Source organism: Ptychodera flava, chromosome 14 (assembly GCF_041260155.1).
Source record: "Ptychodera flava strain L36383 chromosome 14, AS_Pfla_20210202, whole genome shotgun sequence".
NCBI lineage: Eukaryota > Metazoa > Hemichordata > Enteropneusta > Ptychoderidae > Ptychodera > Ptychodera flava.
In genome coordinates, this window is record NC_091941.1 from 8,056,756 (window position 1) to 8,079,249 (window position 22,494).

General features: G+C 38.6%; 2 protein-coding genes across 2 annotated transcripts; both read right to left on the reverse strand.

Annotated features, from left to right (window-relative positions):
- Window positions 1-100: 100 nt before the first annotated feature.
- LOC139149183 (denticleless protein homolog) lies at window positions 101-22,382 on the reverse strand. The gene is made up of 10 exons (XM_070720755.1): window positions 22,174-22,382; window positions 12,160-12,369; window positions 11,381-11,627; window positions 10,673-10,865; window positions 10,351-10,451; window positions 9,471-9,688; window positions 8,811-8,900; window positions 8,317-8,467; window positions 6,783-7,669; window positions 101-1,839 (listed from the first exon to the last, which is right to left on the reverse strand). Exons 3-10 carry the CDS (start codon window positions 11,409-11,411, stop codon window positions 1,747-1,749), a joined length of 1,764 nt encoding a protein of 587 aa, XP_070576856.1. The 5' UTR covers window positions 11,412-11,627; window positions 12,160-12,369; window positions 22,174-22,382; the 3' UTR covers window positions 101-1,746.
- LOC139149181 (uncharacterized) lies at window positions 18,276-21,625 on the reverse strand. The gene is made up of 2 exons (XM_070720753.1): window positions 19,916-21,625; window positions 18,276-19,748 (listed from the first exon to the last, which is right to left on the reverse strand). The coding sequence occupies exons 1-2, from the start codon at window positions 21,018-21,020 to the stop codon at window positions 19,165-19,167; spliced, it is 1,689 nt and encodes a 562-aa protein (XP_070576854.1). The 5' UTR covers window positions 21,021-21,625; the 3' UTR covers window positions 18,276-19,164.
- Window positions 22,383-22,494: the final 112 nt, after the last annotated feature.

Sequence of the window (22,494 nt, forward strand, 5' to 3'; positions counted from 1 at the left end):
ACTTCTCATCTTGGTTCAGAGAAAAAACATTACCTCGTCATGTAATGGTTTATAGATATTGAACTTGAGATTGTGCTTGGCATATAATAGTCTTCCAAGGTTCTATTGCATATATTCCAAATTTATTCCCTTGAAATCCTTAACATGATCACAGAAACAATCGATAGAAACAGAGATCTGAATTACTATACAGTATGTATCGAGTTACTAGTTGGGTTATCTTGACAAAAATCTGAAAAATTTACGGAGAATATACAGTGATACATACTGTTATCTATTGCTACCAATTCAAAAGTTACAAACAAGTGCGCCCTCAACTGAGCGAAGACATCATATCAACAGGGTCAACATATTGACACAATGAATGACCATGAGCACACAGCTCTTCAAATGTGAATGAAAGCAATTCGTGGAACCCTTAAAGACATTGGTCGATTTATAATCAAGTGACAGTGCTGTAATCTTAGGAAATCTGGAGAAACATTTCAATAATAGTACATGTATTCAAGAAGAGTCTAGGATGACTAATTAAGGATGTCATTGATAATACAATGCATACAATACAGCTACTCGAGAAACCAGCAGACAACAGTTGGAACACATATCAAATTTCAAACAAAATATATATATACATGTAAAAAATTTATTATAGGTATGTAAATATATCAGATAAAACTCTAAGAATTTAAGTATTGATTAGCACCACATTCAATACACATATGATCAACTCACTATCCTAAGCCTTGATCAATTTTTCAGATTCCTGACACTAGCTTTCATTCCTAGCCTGCATAAGGGTTCATCTTAAACAAGACAAACCACTACTTCAGTAGTTTTACAAGACATTTTGTATCCTATGTAAGCAACTCTGATGGTTCCTCCAGGGGAAAAGAATTAAAAGATTCAACGGTCATTACAAATCAATTATTACAGAAAAGTGTTAAAATTTGATTTTTTTTGCCTCAACTACAAAGTATCCTTAATGTACGTCTTACATCCAACCAGGCTTTGCTTTGCTTGACCCAACATAAATTCTATCAGTCAATCATCACTACCTATTTTAAAGAGCTCCTACTTTGCCACAGAAATTGTTGGATTATACCAAACTTGATGATAAAAGGATGAATGTAAGAAGGAAACATCAGTAAAAATACCAGAACATGCAAAACTACATACAGGCAGTCTTTTTATTGATATCTACAATATCACAAACTGTCCTTTGACCTCATTATGATATGTTTTCCTACATCATGGTCCCCTTACTCAACATCCTAAATCAACATGCTGATGCTGCTTAACAGATGACAAAAGCAACTGTGTGATGTCTGCACATTCAATGATAACTAAGCTGTCATTCTCTGAGACGGGACATCCTGGTTTCAGAACTTCTGGCAGTATCACATAGCATTTCCTTTGAGGCAAGTAATACAGCATTTAATCTGGTAAGTACATTTATCGACATGTCAACCATGTGTCAAAAATTTGCCATAGACAATCAACCAGATTTGTACATTTTATTGATTTCTCTTGTCATCAAGGGTATGTCTTTTGCTAACAGAATTCTGGATAAACTTGTCACTTATAATGCTACGGTCACTAAAATTAGGACATGTACGCAAGGCTGCTACTGTTTGAAATAATCACATTTCTCTTCTGATCATACAGATCAAGTCTATGTTTAAAACTCATCTTGGCATACATGTTACTGGTACACTTCTTTTTGAATCCTGTTGTTGTTGTTGTTGTTCATTTTTGGACTTCGTTTCTGCTTGACACTGGCTGGAAGTAATGTCGGATACATCTTGTATTCGGTGACTTTGGAGAAGTAGGAGTCGTTGGCTGAAATGTAAACAAATAAAGAAAGTGTTAATATTGTCACTGAAATTGCCTTTGCTGGCCTTATACAACACTGTACAGCCTTGTGTAATAATTTTTTTGAACAGAGAGAGTATAATATGCAATTCTGTGACATGCAATTGCAAAATATTTTAGACAACCCTGCATGACTTTTAAAATACATTGGTTAAGGTGGAATTTGCCTTGGAGACAGACATTTTTCTCAAACTTTTACGATGTTTTTTTTTTGTACCACTTGTTGGGGCTCATTTCGAAGCTTATTGAGTACCGTAAAAACCCGATCAATTCGACCAGAAAAAAATAATTACGATTTCAAAATCGTCGATTTATTAGGAAATTAAAACTGCCGAAATAATTTAGTGGTCGAATTAATTGGAACGACGAGGATGAAATTTACGCGAGACATGTTTGCCATGTTGAGACTGCTTCAAAGCATGGACTGTGGAATTTTTTGAGGTCGACAAATTAGGTAACAAAAAACCTCAAACACACCTGGGTGTCACATCAAAATCAAAGTGGCCGCGATTACAGACGAAGCGATCTGTGACACTGCCACCGGCCGCTCGACGCGTAAGTTGACATCGTGTGCCAGCCCTTGGAAATATATAGTAACTCCCTGACAGGCAGATGAGATAGTCTAATGGCGTTTGATGCATTGAAAGTTTGTAAAAATAATAAAAAATGACATCACCGATCATAAGAAACGTGGTGTTGAAGATAATAGTTTTTAAGAGAAGACTATGATGACCATATTTCTGTAAGTATTGTCTAACTTTGGAAAACCAACATCTGAAGATTTACTTCAACCAACACTTTTATATTTATTCTACTCTTATTATAAGATTAGTCGAATTTCTGGAAAGTAGGTGTACATTTTCGATGTCTGTGTATCGTCTATACCGAAGTCATATCCGAAACAGTATAATCAAATCGTGACAGCGTAAACCTCTCTCTCTCCCTCTCCGGTATTTCGATATTTTATATTGTCGACATTTATATATAAGTCTGAAGTTTCAGGTCACTGCTCAATGCAAGTAGTTGATGTCAATTTTCCGTATCGGGCATGGTCTCTATCGTCTCTCAAATCGTTAGTTTTTCCCTGTTATATTCGATATCAGACTCAAAACACAACGTGAACAATGCTGATAATATATTGCATATTTCGTATCGAAAACCGGTAAAGTTCGTAACTGGTGACATGTCACGGCCTGGAGAAAGTGTATCACCATCGATCGAATGTCCGTGACGCTTTTGCTGCCAAATTGACATAAGACATATTGCACAGGGAACTTCGCGGTATGGCAATTATATGAATTTTGCCGTGAAGCAAAATCTGTGACTTTAACTGGCCGTACAACTAACAGTAAACATGGCGGAGCAATGATACCGACTTCAGAGACTTCGATTTTTTTTCATTGCGACAGCTGGTGAGAGCGAGTCGTCCCGTGGAATTTTTTCCCACTGGCTATTTGGCTTTGAATTTTCAATTGCCCTCATGTGCTAAAAACAAGGCGGGCGTTCGCTGTGAATCAATAAGCCTTTTGAATATGAAAAAATCGGACATCTGAACCTCAACTCGCAGCTTGAAAGTTGTTCTCCGAATCAGGACAGGGACATCGGTGAGGCGGATTTCACGTAGCTATGGAAACCGACGGCTCGTTCGTTGTAAGAAAGCATGCGATGTACGTCACATGCTCTCTTGGGCCTTGGAATTTCGCCGTATCGCCTCTACAGACTACACCGTCTATTACCTAACCATGCTAACAACACACGATAGTTCAGTAACATATTAATCTACCGATCATCGACCGTCGAACACTTCAAAAACAATGGTTGTGGTCACGGATTCAAGGACGTTCACATGAAGACACGATCAATAAGTGGCGCGCAGAAATATTTTTACTGGTTTTGAGAACTTCTAAAATAACTTGTAATCTGTATATCTTCGCACATCGAACCGATATTGTATACCTATCACCGTCGAAGTTTATGTCTTTCACTGTCGAGTTCTTTTTATCCAAACACATATCCAGAAGAGTCCCACAGAGCAGTCAAATGAAAGGATAATTGCTTCAAACAAATGAAATTGCACGAAAGAATGAAAATCAACTGCACATCCTGGACGTGATTTAAAACAATAGCGCTTGTGAATAGGACTATTCTATTTGAGTAACGGGGATGGAAAGCACAGAACTGTAAAAGTACTGGAAAAACGTGCCATTTTTCTCGCAATTTTAGCAGCTGTAACGACCCTTTATTCTTTACTAATACCTTTCCATAATTGAATTAAACTAGGTTTAGGGCTTATACACAAGTGTTCACTGATGTACAGAACTTTAAAAAAGTACTCTGCTGGGAACGAGCAGGGGTTTACACACTAATGGGCGCAGTAAAACAATGGGCACGTCCATAGGTTCAAGGACGTTCACGGCGTAAAATTGCTTAGACTTGTTTTAATATCTGGTCATCGGTGTACTGCTACCTGTGAATCGAAACGACAAGTGTAGGCCTATAGCTTTGAAATTTTATGGGAGAGAGACACCACGACTGAGACCGGCAGTAGCACAACAAACTATTCCGAATTGTGCGTCCGTGTTTAATACAGACATCTCTCGTAGGTGATTCTGGTTTCTCAATCGAATCAAAAGTCCAACATTTACAACATTGACATAAAATATGTCTGAAAACTTTTGTTTTATTCAACCAACTGATTCATCTCCTTTGATATCCCCTAAGCTACATGTAAACAGTCCGGAAAGACTGATATCGATGTCTCCCGGGCCCCCATGCAGTACGGCCGTACGTGTCCAAATATTTCAGTGTTATACATTTTCTTGTCCTTCTCTTTCTTTCTGAGCCAGTGTCATTATTGTGAACACGGCTAATAAATAAATAATAATTTTCTTCACCGTTTTGCAAAATATCTCGTCAACCGGGCGCATGGGCAACGTCTTTGTACGTTGGTCAAAACTAATGACACTGTAGGTCAGGATATCACATCGGTCAAAGTAAGATTGAATAAGGAAGACGAAATGCTTTCATCGATTGACAAAAATGAGAAGGAACGAGTCAGTAAATATCGAACCATAAAGGGGAGATCGAGACTGCCATCCCCCATGATTAATCAACTGGGAACAAAATATATATTTCGATCGACAGACTTACACAGTACAACCAGAGACAGCACTTTATTCAGCTTTAAAATAAGTCACCGCCTTTCCTATAATAACACCCCGTTTGCGTTTCGATCTACTCTGCTCTGTCCCCAATCGGTATGGCCGTCCGGCGGGTTTCGCCTGCCGTCGGCGTACTGACTGATACATGGTTATTTCTTCAGGGATCTTTTCATCGTTTGGCATAAAATAGAGCATCTCTTTTGGTGCACAAGGCAAATCAACGTTTAGAAGGAAAGTCACAGGAGGTTAGGATATTATATAGGTGAAATTAGAATGGAATATTGAAGATGAAAAGACTTATCGGTCGACAAAAATTGCCAGAAACCGAGAATTGAGATTGTCTATGATTTATTAATTGGGTACAAAAATATTCGACTGAGTCATTAAAACAGCCAGAAAGAGCAATTTCTTCAGCTTAAAAAAATAAGTCGTCGTCTTACTCTTTCCTTGACACTGTCCCCATTTGCGTTTGAAAATATTACTCTGTTCCCCGGGCTCTGTTCCCAGTCGGTAAGAACGCACGGCGCGGCGGTGGCGGCCGTACTTACTGACATGTAACATCGATTTTTCCTCAGCAATTTTTTCAGCGTTCGCAAAAGATTTCGCAAACTCGTCCTTTTAGTGCACGGGGCACATCTGTCTATGTGTTTTAGGAACAAGCAACATGTGGTTTAGAACATAATATCTGTCCAATTAGGAAGGGATATTGATTCACACACAGAAAAAGTCTGTAAATTTCAATCGACACGGGATGGTAAGAATTCGGAAAAGACAATGAGAAAGGGAGAAAGTAGGTAATTTATTCTTACTTTCTTCGATATTAAGGTGAGAAAATAGTGACAAAACCAGAGACTAGAGGGTTGGTACTTCACACACGCTGAAACTTCACGCAGATTTCGGAAGAGGGCGACTGAGATCCAGCTCACTATAAATCACTGAGGTTTCATACTCAGCGAAAATAATCATGTGACCCAATGAAAACCAATCTGAAAGCCGTTTACAAAGCCCTTTGTTGTTCTCATTTCTGCCTTTTTGTCTGACCCTGGTTCATCGTATTCGTAACGGTGGTTTTCGATGTCTTGAAATATCGTTCATTCACCAACTGAAGGAAGTTTTTGAAGGGTATGTAATTCGGTCGAATTAATAGAGATCGAGAAAGTCCAAATTTTAGTCGGTGGTCGATTTGAAAGGGCCCAAATAAAATTATGTTTTGTGAAAAAAATAGGGTGGTCGAATTAATAGGGTGGTCGAATTGATCGGGTTTTTACGGTAAATAAAGTTTTCACTGCCTTACTTTTGTGAAAACCAGGAATTTTATTTTCCCACATAGAGATAAACACAGGGATGTTGGCCTTTTTGAATTTCATATATCTGTAAATATATCAGTAAATATTGGGTAATTAGTTTCTCTAGTACCAACATTACTGTGGCACCTAATTTTTATTCTTGATTTTGAAAGAGAATGGTTGAAAGTTTGTTTTAGATGAGTTGGAGCAAAAGTTTCAGTCTTTCATTTTAACAGCGCAAACTACCTTAACTAGAACTTTTGTATTTCTTTGAAATCTTCACTATACACATTGCCAGGGAAACTATCATCAGTCACAAAACCATCCAGTTCTGAATTCCTTCCTTTCATATGATGCAATCTTTTTTTAAAGGCACAGTTGTACATGTGGTAAATTCTGGTACAGTTTGAAAACAATATGTTCTTGTGAGCAGCCACTGAAAATCATATAGATTTCAACAAACCTGGGGCATTTTTGGAGACAAGGGTCGTCGACTTCCCGTGGACATCAAGTCCTTGTTACTTGCTCTCATGACCTTTGTCAACTTTGGTGAGTTTTTGCCGTTGCTTGGACTTGTTTGCTTGCTTGGTACAACATCCTCACTATTGAGTAACTTCTTCTGTCTAGTCAGCTGACTCAGCCAGTTTGTTTGTTTCTTTTTCATTTCACCCTGACAATTTAGTTGCTGTTGTCCACTTGTTTTCTTTGGTGAATCCAACACTAAGTTTGGTAGATTAATGGTGGGTGACCTGCAAAAACTTTCATCTCCCTTCATGTTCCTGACTTTGTCAGTTTTTGGCGAGGCTGTCACAACATCATTACTTTCAACGTTAACATTTATTTCAGATAGTTTCTGCACATCTTTCTCCTCTGGTTCCATCACAAAATGCTGTTCCAACGGCTGTAAATCACCAGTATTGAATGTCGTCTCCTCACACACCTTGACTTTATTTTCTCTTGAAAATCGTTCATCGTCTTCAATTTTCCTCTTGACACCTCTTAAAGTTCCATCATCAGCAGATCCACTGACATTCTCTTTCTCCTTCACCGGTGATTTTCTTGGAGATTTTTTCAGAGTCCCTTGTTTGACAAGCTGTTTCCTGTCCAACCACTTTTTAATGGAAGAGTCCCTGAGTTTTGGTGATACATATTTCCTGTTCATGTTGCATTGCGGTGGGGTGACAGGCAAGGTTGCAGCTGCATTTGGGCTACTGCTCACTGGACTGGTTGGAGCACTTCTGGCTAGAAGTGGTGACAGTGGCCGCATTGTCATTAGCTGACTGTCAGTAGACGCTCTTGTTGAAGAAATCGATGTCTGAATGACAGTGACATCATTTGATCCTGTGTTACCTGTAGGATGGAATAATAAATCACTGTATTTGCATTACCATTGCCAAAAGTGGAATACTGTGCAAGGTTTGACTGTACCTTATTACTTGACAACACAAAATATCATAAATTATAAATTGGTCTTGGAGGGTTAGGTGTAACATTCTAATTACCATAGACCATTTCCACAGACAGTGATATTTTCACAGTAAACAAATGTGCAATGCACTGTAACTGTCACATTTTCACTATATTGTGAACATGCATACATGGGTAATGAGGATTTCAGCTGGAATTATATCCAAGTGGAAAAATTGAATCGAGCCAAAGATGACCTTCAATTCTTCCTGAATATGAGGTATTTTGCACTTTTCTCACAAATAATTCTTGCCTCCTGACAGTACACATTTATGATTATTTTTCAAGTGTCTGTACATCTTCAATCTCTACATAGATTCATCATGTTAACAGATTACCAGGTAAGCACACCATCTACCCAACATATTTATGGATTTCCAGTAAAAGAATTGGAACAATCAGCAAAAAATACAATTTGAAAGACATACTTTAAAGCAATCTTAGTGGGTATTATAAACTTTTTATTTCAATTTTTCTTAAAAGTACATCAAAAAACTATCTGCAAACTCAACTAAAGAATGTTCTCTCACCGTTTGCATGGTTGCTGACTGTAGACTCAGCTGATGCACCTGTGGATATGTACTTAGTACACCATCCACTTCTTTCATTGATAGGAAGTGGTTCCGCTCTTTTGTTCAATCGCCATACCTTGACAGTATTGTCATCAGAACAAGTGACCAACTACAAAAAAATGAGGAATCTGATTAACTGATATTTATGTTAAAATATTCACTGCATTGACATTGAATTATTTTGCACAAATCTCACATTCAACTTTCTATATTGTTACAAATACTGAATGTAAGCCATACCAACCTCTGGCTTGCTTGAAGGCATTTGCATACAGAAATAAAACTTACACTGTTAAAAAGAATTTGTGACAATTGAAAGTCAAATGTAACAGGTAAATGCTGTAAACGTATTTAACGAAAATCACGATGAAAATAAAAAGCAAAACACACAATAAAGCTAGAATTTTTAGGTTTTCTACTCAAAGTCATTGCAAAATATCCAAAAGACATACCTTAAAGAAGTCTTTGTGATTCCAAGCGACACTGGTAACTTCATTGGCATGGCCTTGCAACTGGTATAATGGTTTCTCCGATTTACCGACCTGTAAAAGATGAAAGATTTTGTGACTTGATATATTAACTTCACATTGCCATTGGTATGTATTGAGATTTCAATTTGTGTTTGTTGGACAATTGGCTACATGAATACTGGGACTTTCTGATGTTACATCACTATACAATGTATGATGTAAGAATATTTGAATATTTCCCCATTATAATGTATTATTTGATTTGAATTCTTTGATAATTAAATATTTTTCAACAAGCTTTTGCTTCAATCTCAGTATGGATATACACCATATAGTTACAGGGTGAAGAGTTATCCAAAACACACAAAGAATCCTTTTATCTTGTATGATGCAAAATGCTCGTTTGTGTAGTTGAAAGGGTTTATTATGTTCAGTTTATTTTCCACAGAAGTACAGTAAATTCAAATTGGTTGCATGTATGGATAAAAAATATGAAGACTTGTAAAATTAAAATCGAGTTACCCTGGGTATTAAGATGCTTTGATAAATTCCGAGATTTTAATTGATGCATAATTCAATACAACACAAAATGCAAGAATCATACACCGATATAGTTCAAATAAAACGCAATGTCGTACATACCTGCCAAATGTAGCCATTGTCATCACTGGAGCCACTCAGTAAGAATTCATCGTTTGGTGAGAGAGAAGCTTTCACATAAAATGAGGAATGTAAATGTCCGGTGTATTGTGCTACTGGAGCAGTTGAAATACCTGCACAGTCATACTGGTATATAATATTATCCGTGCAACTGGCAAACATCCTGGAGGACGTGGAATCCAACAGTAAATTGGAAAATCCTAAACATGAAACAAAAGAACCAAACAATATCAGACATCATTGTTTAGGTAGAATTTTCTGTGGAGACAGACAATCAGACTCAAAGATTTACAATACTTTTCTTGTCTACTACTTTGTGTAGGCTCACTTTGAAGGCATGGAATCAACAAAGTTTTCACCATATTTTTGTGAAAACTATAAATTTAAATTTCTCCATAGATTTATAATAACACAGGGTTGGTGGGGTAATTTTCTTTTCTTCAGTACCAAAATTTGTGAGTGACCCCTGATTTTTAATTTCAAGTTTGGTGAATGGTTTGAATTTTCCCAAAGCAAAGTTTGAGCAAAACTTCAATTATTTCAGTTATGAGGCACTACTGAGTTACTAGCTTAACTGATTGACAAGCGGACAGTTTTTGTGTTTGTACTAAGCTGATACCAAGAGTGGAATGAGTATCTGTCCATATCATCTTTGCATCCACTATTCTCACATATTCTCCCAGTCAAGTAGAAAAAATGCTAATACATATTCCATCCACTGAACAGCATTGAAACTTTACTGCAACCCTAATGATATATTCTGGTTACTGTTCAAAACTTCGCAGAAATATTTTTCCTTTGCCTCGTGTTGTGAAAACTCTTCAAAGTTTTATAGATATTTTTGTAAAAAGTGTTACATTACCTCTTTTCCTTATACTACTGCCAGCATAGGGAAAGACATGTCGGGGTGTAGGAGCCTTGTTTCTGTTGTAGTTTTTACGTAAATCCCAAATTTTTATAGCCCTGCAAAAATTAAATGAAGATAACGTCATTGAAAGATAATAAAATAGGCCAACTTGATATGTTTGACAAGTCATTATCTTTCCTCAAAAACTTTTGATTTGGTTAAATGTTTACAATTATACATAACATCTTTTTAAAGATGGAAATTTATGTTTATCAGTTAATTGTAACTCGGTAGATTTCATGATGCAATATATAAATTGGATGCAATGTACACTTACCCATCCATAGCACCAGCTGATATGAGAGAGTGTTCATCTTGGAAAATAATCGCTGTTACACTTTGCTGAGAGTCATTTGCTGGTTTGGTGTTACACAAACGTGTCTTTTTTCTCTGTCTGGGAGTTGATGCACTGGTGTTGATGTGGGCACTTCGTATAACATCCACTGGAGTACAGCTGTCACCTTCACTCACTGTTATATGAACACAACAAACCAAACATGCTATGTGTTTGCAAACAGGTGATGCAAATAATATTAAATGTGATGTATTTGCTCAGTAGAAATGGAGAACTTGTCAGAAATAGTGATTGTGAGAAAGGAAAATAAAATTTTTGGTACGCTTTGAACTTGTAAACTGAAATCAGAATCAGTATTCTTCTTCTGGTCAATTGTTAGTTTCACATTCATGATATTAATATCTTATATACCTCAGCTGATGTTAATGTGGAAAAAATGTTGAAATTGGCTTTTGACACAAGCTTTTGTTTTGAGCTGTGATTCCAGGGGCCATGTGCCTGGGCCATACTGAAACTGAAGTCAATTGTATTGAAATACAGATTAAACACACACTCCATCATTCATGTAGGAAGAATACCACATTATCACAGTCAGGTCAGCAACATTCCCATGAATAAATCAATGAAGTTTCTGCTATCGTAATCAAGGGTTTAGAAGGAAGTTCAAACGGCAAAAGAGAAAAGCCTTACCTCTTTTATTGCACCTTGTGTCCCATATCATGATATTACCATCTCTTGCGCAGGTTGCAAAATAATTTATTGTCCCTAATGCAACTGACAGCCTTCAGACTGCAACTGTGTCCTCTGAAAGTTGCCAGTTTTGTGACAGTCTCTATGTTCCAAAGCACAGCGGTCTGATCTCCGGATGCTGTCAGAATCTGAGGTTCAGACTCCAGCCATGCGATGTCAAAGATTGCATTGCGATGAGCTAACCAATCTAAAGAAAATGAAAGTGACATCTATGACCAAGTTGTTCTCTATAATTGACAAATAAGTTAGAACAGACTGACAGTGAACAATTTTATAGGAAAGAATAGTCAGTCAGTAAATGACAACCTATGCACTCTTTTTGGAATGCAACACCTTGGTTTGAACTTCGTCCCTGTCTAATAATTTGTTCCTCTTATGTTCAACAGTTTCAAAAAAGGTTACAGCAGTTCATTTTTGACTAAAGGTATTGCTGCAAAGTACCAATTCTTGCAAAATGTTTTTAAAAAATGTAGCAGTGTGTCACAAATGAGGATCAATAGAGTAAAGAATAGCGTCTGGTTTGAAGATAACATAAGGAATCAAGTGCAAGATCAATGGGATCTGTGTCAGGTGTAGAAGGAAAAAGGTTTTGAACACGTATTAGATATGTACAAACTATTTGAAAGACATGTTTCCTTTTTTTTTCGCAATTTAAAGCAAACAAATCGACAAAAACTATATTCAACAAACTTGAGAATCCGTTGATAATAGTAACATACGTTCTTGATTGCTGAATATGCCATGTTTCTCTGTGTTTAAAATGCGTAGACTGCCATCTTCATCAGCCACAGCCAAGATGTGTTCAAACCCTGGAACTTTGCAAAAGGCACAGGATACTGGTGGTACTGCAGAGTTGTCAATGGCACTGTGAATCATATGACCATCATCTTGAATGCAGTCAAAGTTTTCAACTATTTCACTAAAAGCACCTGAACAGAAATAGAATGGAAAATGCTCCATTATGTCATAAAATACTTATAAGTATCTGCATTGTGAATTTGCAAGGAAAATAAACAATATCATTCAAGCAGAAGTCACATTTTTGTATATTTTGAGGCAATTTCAGGTAAAACACAATAAATAGCTCCCTTTCAAATTCTTGGTGTTGATACGGGGATTGAGCGTTGGTGGGCTGGTTCTGTTCAACCTGGGATTGAGATACATGTACCAGTGAAAGCTTGGTTGCAACTTTCACATTTTGTGGCCTCGAGAGTTAAATGGTTGCTATGGCCACCCTGGGATCGACAGATATTAGGTAAGTCACTGCTGCTATCACCTAAAATGGCAGGTTACTAAGGTGTTGATGAAAACATAGATAGTAAAGGGAAGACTACTGTAACAAGAGCAAACACCTATAGCCTACTGCCAATCCCAAGTTATTGGGGGATTAAAAGGACAAAAATGACAAAACACATGAATAAATTATGTAAAACAATACAGCAATGCAGTCCTCTCACTAAGAATTTATCTGGCGGAGAGGCCATACGACTTACACATTAATCGTCTTGGTAACAAGTAATTTTGTCTGTAAATCATACAATCACAATTATTATCTATAACAGGGGTTTCATTAAGAGCCGGCAGCCGGCGAAATTGACTGGTTACTCTCACGATTTCGCCGGCTACTTTTTTTGAAATTTGAACTCTTTCATAGCTAAAATATTTTTTACCTTCTGAAATGATATGGACAAGTTTCACAAGCTGTGTAATCAAACTTTTCAACAGCTTTTATGTGAAACAAAATTTAGAAGACGAGCGACTACTACGATCGCCTTGTACTACGATGCAGCACGGTGTTGCGTATACTGCCTCAATAAAAATCGGAATTGCATTTGACGATTCTATTGGCTACCAAAATTGCTGATTCCTATTTGGTGACCTTTATATACGCTAATGAAAACGTGCATACTACACCTGTCGGCCGTCGTTAGCTCAACTCAAAATGGTCGATGAACAAATGAAGACGGAAGGGATCGCAAGGTCAAGCTTCGCTGTACGATCCTCGGTTTTGAAGTGGACCAAGAAACAAGAGAAGGATAATTACGTGGATTTAAACTTTTCAAAGGCAATGACCTGATTTTTTTTCTCACGAAAAACTTTCCGATTAGGCCTACAGTTGAAATTTTAGTAAGCCAATGTGCGTTGCACTGCGGTAGGCGTAATTGTGAAGGAGTATAACCAGCTGGATATATGATATGTACTGCTCTTTGGTCTATCGACGCCAATAAGAACGTCGCCCAGAGTGGTTACAATACGATCAGACCTCTAAATTCACTTCAAAAGCGATCGTCAGGTTAAATCCAAATGTGCGCTTCAGAACGTACAAAATTTCATATCCTATATCAAGGTTCTTACTTTGCATACCCATATATATAGTCAAATAACCTTGAGCATCTTTGATTCTATTTGCAAAATATGGTAATGATTGTCGTTTTTTATCATTATTCGTTATATAAATTATCCTTTTTACCTCCTCAGTGGTATCAAAGTACTTCATCTACAGATTTCCATACCAAACATTAGGGTTCTTAATTTTAAGCATAACATTATGAGTGTTTCATCCAGGATGGCATCAAAAAGGGGGATTTCCCCCTTTACCAGAAAATTTCGGGGGCATTTCACCTGTTCGTGTGTTCTACTTGTACCTCTAAGGTGTGACTGGCACCATTTCATGAAAGGGGGGAGTGGTCCCCTTGACAAATTAATTGGAGGTGCCAACATTTCAATAGAGGGGGAATCCCCTATCCCCTGTCTAGATGTAGCACTGTATAATATCATCTACATATCATTAATAATAGTGAATTATTATAGTTTACCTCCTAACAGCATAAAGGCTCTAAAGACTTGTTTGCTTTGTTCAAATTATCGTCAACATTACCACATTTTATCATCATATTTAGGCCTTATCTCCCAGGAAAATGGCTTTTATGATATGAACACAAATTGCCCTGGAACACTGCTGACAATTCTCCTGAAAATACTAGAAATTCAAGTGACTGTAAGCTGTAAAAAGTAAATTTTAGCTCATTTCTCAGGGTTTCCGGCCTTCGGCGGACCCTCCCCCGACGACGACCGCTTTGTGGTCATGGCAGCTGCAAGCCGCCTACTTTTCCATTATAGCCCCCTACTTCAAAGCTTAATGAAACCCCTGCTATGAGCTAGAAAATATACAATCATGGACTCGGAAGAGTATCAAAAACAATCAAAACAGCCATTGTGCTTTAATAAAATAGACATGTCAGTTGTAAGATAGGACTTTCAAAGTGTCAATTTGAACTTTTAATACAGTATTTTGAATGAGCTGTGAATTTATTTCACACTTTCTATGCATAACCAGATGTACCGAACTGTTGTATATAAATGGTTGTCAATCATATATCAAAGAGAGAAAAGCAGAAAATCAAAAACTTTGATGGGTGGTTAGACTTGCCATCCATCCAAGTACATCACCTTAGAAGCCATAGAGAGGTATTTTTGTAAGTTGTTACCAAATCTGATGTGGGCAGTGTTTGCGAGGACCTTTTCTTTTAACAATGAAACCATAAAAGTACAGCTAATAATGACAAAAACTGCCTGTTGTTAACTATTCTAGTCATGAAAATAGCACATTTTTACAGAAAACCTGTGACACAAAGGAAAATAGTTTCATCAATGAGAACGAAAAATATCTTGTAATTTTTCTCTTTCTAATATACACTGTACCAAATATATTGTGAAATATTAGTGCATGTTGATGAATTCCCATAGAGAAAACAGAAAAGTATCAGAAATTTGTCATGCTTTTCATATGAACAGCAGATTTCATAATGATTAGTACATTTTGCAAAACAGACTCAATTTGCAAACATAGAGGTATCTCCTACATATATCTCTGATATGTTTAATTAAATGTGCGCCCATTAAACATCTGGTTATCTTTGCTATATCTGATACATTAAAGTCTCTGATATATGGCTGATTTAAATCTGGCAGATATATTAAAGTAGCGCTCCCAAAGGGCGTCCTGAAAAATATGTCTATAGATGTTTAACCCTTTGAGTGCCGAGGTCTATTTTTGTCCTCTTTAGAAAATAAACCCCGGTCAATTTTTCTCAGATTTTTGCCAAAATTTTGAGAAAAAACTGCAAGTGAAATGTGATCATTTGTTTGTAAATTATCAAAAAATTAAAGAAAAATCCATAAAAATTGGTTAAATTTTGCACTAAAATTTCGGCGGAAGAAAATTACCATGCTTACAGCGAGCGCGAATAGAAACTGGACACCTAATTAGCAAAGTACCCAGCTGTATTGCGAGGCATATTGCTATTTCCCTTTGTAATTCGCCAGTGACTTTGTTAACTTGTCAGCGATATCGTTTTATGTTTCAGTCAGCTGCAGACACTTTGAGATGTTGCAATAAAGCTTATCTGGGTTTGAGTAATTCAGTATAGGGGTGGCTGCTTGTTGCTTGGTGGGATTCAAAACGAGTGAAGATAATAATGATATTCAGGTGAATATCAGAAACTTCACTAAAAAATAAAGATATTTGTAAGCTACACTTGTGGTCTCATTTAGTGCTCTCTTGAATTTCAATAAAATCCCCTTTTGTTTGTGTCTACTTCTTGTATCGTGAATGAGTCAACTGTGGTTTCTTCCAAATAGAGTGGCTGGCGCAACATTCGCGAGGTGAATGGCGGCAAAATTTTATGTCCAGGTTCTCACATCTGGCCACATTCGTGGTATCCACGCAAACAACAATAAAGGAGTTTATGCTTGAGTCCAGGAGAAGTGATCATTTCAGCACAATTTTGTAACTTTTGAATTGCATAGAGAGTGCAACCGGCGATTGTGGAGGTAAAAAGAGATGCTGCGATGCGATGCGCACCATGAAAGTTTTGTAGAGGTTTAACACAATATCCAGAATATAACTGAATGCGTGCCTTCAGTAACACAGTCTCTCTTATTGAGGATCCGTATCATGAATAAGTATAGCGTACGCGCACCTAAATTTTGCATTTTCTTACAGGTTTTAATGTCAAACCACAGTAAAAAGGGTCCATACATTTATATCGGTTATAGAGACAATTTACCCAGCTATACCCAGTGACTTTCCGCTTTCACACACGACCAAACGGCCGTCGGCAAGTCTCACCATTCCTTATCTGAATAAACTATTTTGTGATTAGGTCGAACGCGTTTCCAGCGGCACCGTCTCTCAGGATAAAATCAATTTAGAAATACAACAAGTATTTTACCTAAGTGAAGACAATTATAACTTAGAAATGTAAGTGGAAATTGCACATTGACGTAATGTGATTTAATCCTTAAATTGACGCTAAATGTACTGAAGTCTAGTGCGGACGCCCCTCCAAAGAAAATGCATCCGTCTCCGTTTTGTCACATGACACTAAATACTGTTGCATCTTTCAAATAAAACTTCAACTGACAGAGATGTCGACCCGTCTCAATATCGATATGCGACTGAAAATTATTGATTTGTCTACGGCTGGAAACAGTGTGCGTCAGATCGCTGAACAGCTGAATACGCCAAAGTCTACGGTTCAGAACGTGTTAACCCTCTTTACCAGGACAGGTTCCGTTTTGCGGCAGAAGATACCTGGAGCTCCCCGATCAAAATGCTTGCCGGACGTAGTTGAATTTGTCGAATTTCTCAAATTCAAAAAAGCATCGATCACTGCCTCTGAGATACGGGCAGAACTCCTTCGTGAAAGCATTTGCACGGAAGAGACTCTCCCAGCATGCAGAACGATATACGAAATTCTCAGGAGAGATCTGAATTACTCATACAAGAAGATACAAAGTATTCCTGCTGAACAGCTGACTGAACGGAATTTACAGAGGATTATGCTGTATATTGATGCAGTCACCCAACTGGACCCTCTCAGCGTTCATTTTTTTCGATGAGGCAGGCATCAAAAGGACAACCGCTAACAGACAATACGGGCATAGTTCAATAGGCCAGCGTGCGTTTGAAGTTCAGCGTTACACATCAGACGTGAATTTTACTTTAAACCTCCTTCACTGCGCGCGAGGAGTGAGTTACTTCAGTATTCTTGACGGCCCTTCAAACGGATTAGAAATGGTGCACTTTTTCGAGGAGGCCCTAGAAATGGTAGATGACCAAGGTCAACAGATTTTATCACCAGGCGATACTGTGGTAATGGACAACTGTGGTTTCCACCACGGGCGCTTTGCAGAGACAAACTTGCGCCAACTACTGAATGACCGGAGAGTGGATCTGATATTTCAACCCCCTTACAGTCCCGAAATGAATACGTGTGAACTTTGTTTTCGCTACGTGAAATGGTACCTTCAACAGCATGATATATTTGCTACGCAATTTACAGAAACTGCTATCATAGACGGAGTTTCAGAAATTACACCGATAATGTCTCGGAATTTCTTTAGACTATGCGGCTTCCCGTTGTTTTGACTCTGATCATTCATCGGCCTTGGGACCGAGCATCAAGCGAATGATTACTAATCAGCTGTACATGGCATGCAGTATTTTACACATGCGTTTGTTTTTCTGTTGCTGTGGGCGCAAATTTGTACCTCATTAACTCAGATTTGCCCACAAAAACTTACCAAATCACCTATCTATCTTTGAACTTTGTGACATTCTGATGGTCCCGTAATCAACCGAGCGGAATACAGCTGATCTGCGGACTTGAAGTCAGCTGGACTAATACATGTCAACGTTGTCAGAGTTTCTCTCACGCTCAAACTTTTCTTTAAACATAGGTTTGGATTATGTAGTTGTTTTCTAGATTGATATGCAAACTGGCATGACACTGATGTTCCTAATCCATGTTTTGAAGCGTTCTCTCCTCGGCAATACTGAGACTTGTATCAAACTACCGTTATACTCTGTAACGCGATATAGAATAAACGTTGTTGACAAAAGTGAGACTTAGTTGTGCACCTGTATTTCGTTACACTCAATACATCCACTGGTTTTCACATTCAGTATTTACAACACATCAATTGAATATTCTTGTAAAATGCAGTATTTTAATAACAAAGGAAAAATGTCATCCTAAGACATGGCACATCTGAAAGGAAAAGTTTGTTGTAGGTAAATATAATCTTCATGAATAAACTCAATACAATTGGCCATGGGTTTTTTTAAATAACAAATAGAACATTTTTTTTGGAAACATAATAAGTTTAACAGCAATGCAATGTGAAACGTTTGGGTACGCTTATTATGATGAAAAGCTCAGATGGAAATATTTACGATGTAAATGAGATTTGTATCAAACAGCCAAAATACGACGAATTTACCGGTAGAACAGCAAAAGTAGTCTGTTGTGCACACTCGCTGACAAGATATGTACCGGAAGTAGCTGAATCACATGAGATAATGAACGTGGAGTGCAGTATTTTTATGCACTTTTTCAGCAGTCCAAGAATGCCAAAATATAAATGCATACTGCTTGACAAGTCCGCGAGATCATGTACCGGTAAATCCAAACTTCAATGAGAGTCATGTGTCTGTCGCGTTCTTCTTCGACGTCCCAGTTTGTAGGCCTAATAGCAAAGCAGCTTCGAAGAGTGCATCCATATTTGACATGTGTTGTTCAGCATGACGATCTGTTGCTATCGGGGATGGCCGGTGGCAGCTGGTGTCGGTAGAAATTGCTGCTGCGGCCGTGACTTGTTGAGTTGGTGGTGCCCTAGCTTGAATATCTGTACTACCAGATATTTGACGTAACCCGGCGTCAATCACATGAGTTGGCATATTTTCCGCGCGTTTCCGAAAGCATCTCTGATGACGATATGTTGTGCGGTCGAGATAGAGAGTCTACAGGTGTAAACTGCCCGCTCGTTCTGTTTCCTGTATCTTGGAATGTAGCGACTTGGTATGACGGAGATAATCCCATTCCATAATATGGGAAATTTGGGCCTTGAGTTGACGATACGTGTTGGGAGGATAAAAATGGATGGCGAAACTGTTGGGCATATACATGGTCAGGCAAAAGTTGTGCCGGTGCGCGTGTGTAACCTGGATCTGGAGTTAACGAGGGCTGGAAATGGAAAGGATAAATTGGCGGAGGATAATAAAACATGTCGCGGTAACTTTCCCGGCGATTTGCGCGAGCGATACCCTTCAGCTGATGTGGTGTAATGTCATCATCTTCCGACTGCGAAGATTCGACGTTCTCTGCTTCATGATCTGCACAACGCCCAATCCTCTTACGGCATTTCCTAATCCTTTCTTGCTTGTGATGTCCACTGGAGTTAGCGCACTCCGTATCGGAGAGGTCCAAAGTTTGATGACTTTTCATTGTTTGCACCGGAGACGCTTTGTGAAAAACGAAATGAAATAAAAGGAGATTAAAAATAATCAATAAACAAGCAAATAATACATTTATACATATTATGAACGACTTTATGTCGCACTGCTCACTACATTCATGAAGTACAATTTATTGTTGAATTCAACTCAAATGACTATATATGTTTACTTACCATTGATAAGAATATCGTATATTTTTGTACAACTTTCCTTTTCCTCTGTCGAGCATCCGCTGTATTCACTGTTCATGGAGCGCAACTGTTCTTTGATGGCCCTGGAAAATATTGTACGATCATTTTCGGCGTTAGACAGTGCGGGAAGGTTCTTTACTTGGTTATTGAAGGCCTTCCTCAGAATGCTTAGGTCACGTTGAAGGTCAGTTTTGCCTGTCGTTGTTCGACGATTGTATTTATCAGGGAAGGCAGCGAGGAGCCGTGGGGTGATGGCTGTTGTGAAAACACTGGTAGATCGACTTTGAAAGTCATGCAACTGCTTTAGTTCGTTTTCTTTCGATGTTATTACTTTTGTTAGTTGGCTTTCCCGCTCCTTTAGTTGTTTTAGACGTGCCATGTAGTCATGTTTGTGCTTATCCGATCTTCCGCAGAAAATGTAACCTCTGCAAGGCTCACCGAGTGGACAGCCCTCGCTGTTCCTATTGCCGGTAGCCCTGTGTCCGCGGCGGTGACAAATGTTGCAAGTACTTCTGAGATTAGTTCCCACGGGTTTGGCTTCGGTAACTACTCTGTCCATTTCTTGCTTCTGTGCTATCACTGCCACTTTTTCACTTTTGAGAAATTCTATTTCCTTACACATCTCTTCCTCTTTCTTATCTTTCCATCGTTTGCTTTTCGACTTGACGGTCTCTAACTCATGATCAAGTTGTAGTTGTTGTCTTGCTCGTATCCGTCTTTCGCCATCTCCGCCTGCACTGTTGTCATTACTAGACTCATCCCGATCTCTTTTTCGGCCTTGTAAAACCATAGCTGGTGAACACCCTTCGCTGACCATAAGTTTTAATCGAACGAAGTCCGCATTATGAACTGGTGCAGCGCATCGGTACATATCTTGAAGATCATATTCATTATCACTGAGAGTGATGACAGTCTTCTCATCGTTGACGTACTGTAACTGAAAAGCTACATTCTTGAGCGATGGTATGTTTTGAGTGATGAAAGACGTCAATTGGGAATATTGTTTGAGTTGTTCTTTGGCGTACACCTGACGGGTTCTGCCGCGGTAAAGTATTTGAAATTGGTACATAATGTTAACTGTGTTCATTTGAAACTTCACTTCGCGAGGGTGAAACCGCTCAGCTAACTACCTGGAAGTTTTGCCGCCAAGAAGTCGTGTGACCACTCATTGGCCGTCCTCTATGGAAGATACCACTCATTCACAAACTTGCAACGAACATCATGCACATTTTATCGAAATTCGATGAGCAGTAAATGAGACCAAAAGTGTAGTTTGAAGAATATTTTTATTTATCAGTGAAGTTTCACTCCAGTAGTGTATGATTCGGATATTATTATCTTCACTCGTTTTGAATCCCACCAAGCAACAAGCAGCCACCCCTATACTGAATTACTCAAACCCAGATAAGCTTTATTGCAACATCTCAAAGTGTCTGCAGCTGACTGAAACATAAAACGATATCGCTGACAAGTTAACAAAGTCACTGGCGAATTACAAAGGGAAATAGCAATATGCCTCGCAATACAGCTCGGTACTTTGCTAATTAGGTGTCCAGTTTCTATTCGCGCTCGCTGTAAAGGGTTAAATTCTGAGGGGTGCACTGAAAAATATGTCTGATATAAAAGATCGAGCTGAAAATGCAACTGAATTTGTGGCTGGCACTTTAGGCAAGTATGAGCCTGTGTCGAAATTCAAAAACTCACTGACCCCCCTCCCCTCCCCCCCCCAAAAAAAATGGGCATTTCAAAAACATGGTCATGCAAAGTCAGAAACAGGTTTACACCTGTTACATCCCACCCCGGGTATCAGAAACGGTGACACCCCACCCCCGGGTGGCCAGTCCAGTTCTTTAGTAAAAATGTCTGTGCCCACTGACACTGTCAATGACATGACAGTGACTTATCTGGAGCTGGACGCGGGCAAACATCCTGCATCCATAGGCCAACTGATATACAACATTGGATTTCAGTTGGCCGCTGTTGGCCCAAGTCCAAGCGATCCGCATTCTACTGCACATTGTCATATTGGTCAATCCGTTACACTTATAACCACTAAGGGAATTTGCCCTCTTTGACTGTGAGTTTTTACCTTAGATTTCATTGAGGAATTGAAAGCAAGATTTGGTACGGCGGTTGGCCACCAAGCGAGCGTGGCATGAAGCTGGAAGGGGGCCGAGGAAGGAAAGGCCCTTGGGAACAATAGCGCATTGGCAGCTCCGTGGTGCACTGGTAGTACTCACCGATTTGGTCATTCCAGTTTCCTAACTTTTCCCTATGGTAAAGCGAATTAAGAATCATCATTGTCTAACTCCAGCGTATCTCATATGATTACAAATACGAAATTTCGTCAATGGCCATCAGATCGGGCAACTATTAGGAAAGTTCGTACATGTGTCAACTAAACGATCAACACCGTCCAGCAGAATGCGCTGGTTTCGCGGGAGCCACAAATTTGCCGCGAAAATGACGTCACATCCTTTGATTGGCCAATGCAAATTACATTGCCTGACGATGAATTTAGTTTCCTATTGATAGCCCCTTGTTGTAGTATCGAAAATGTT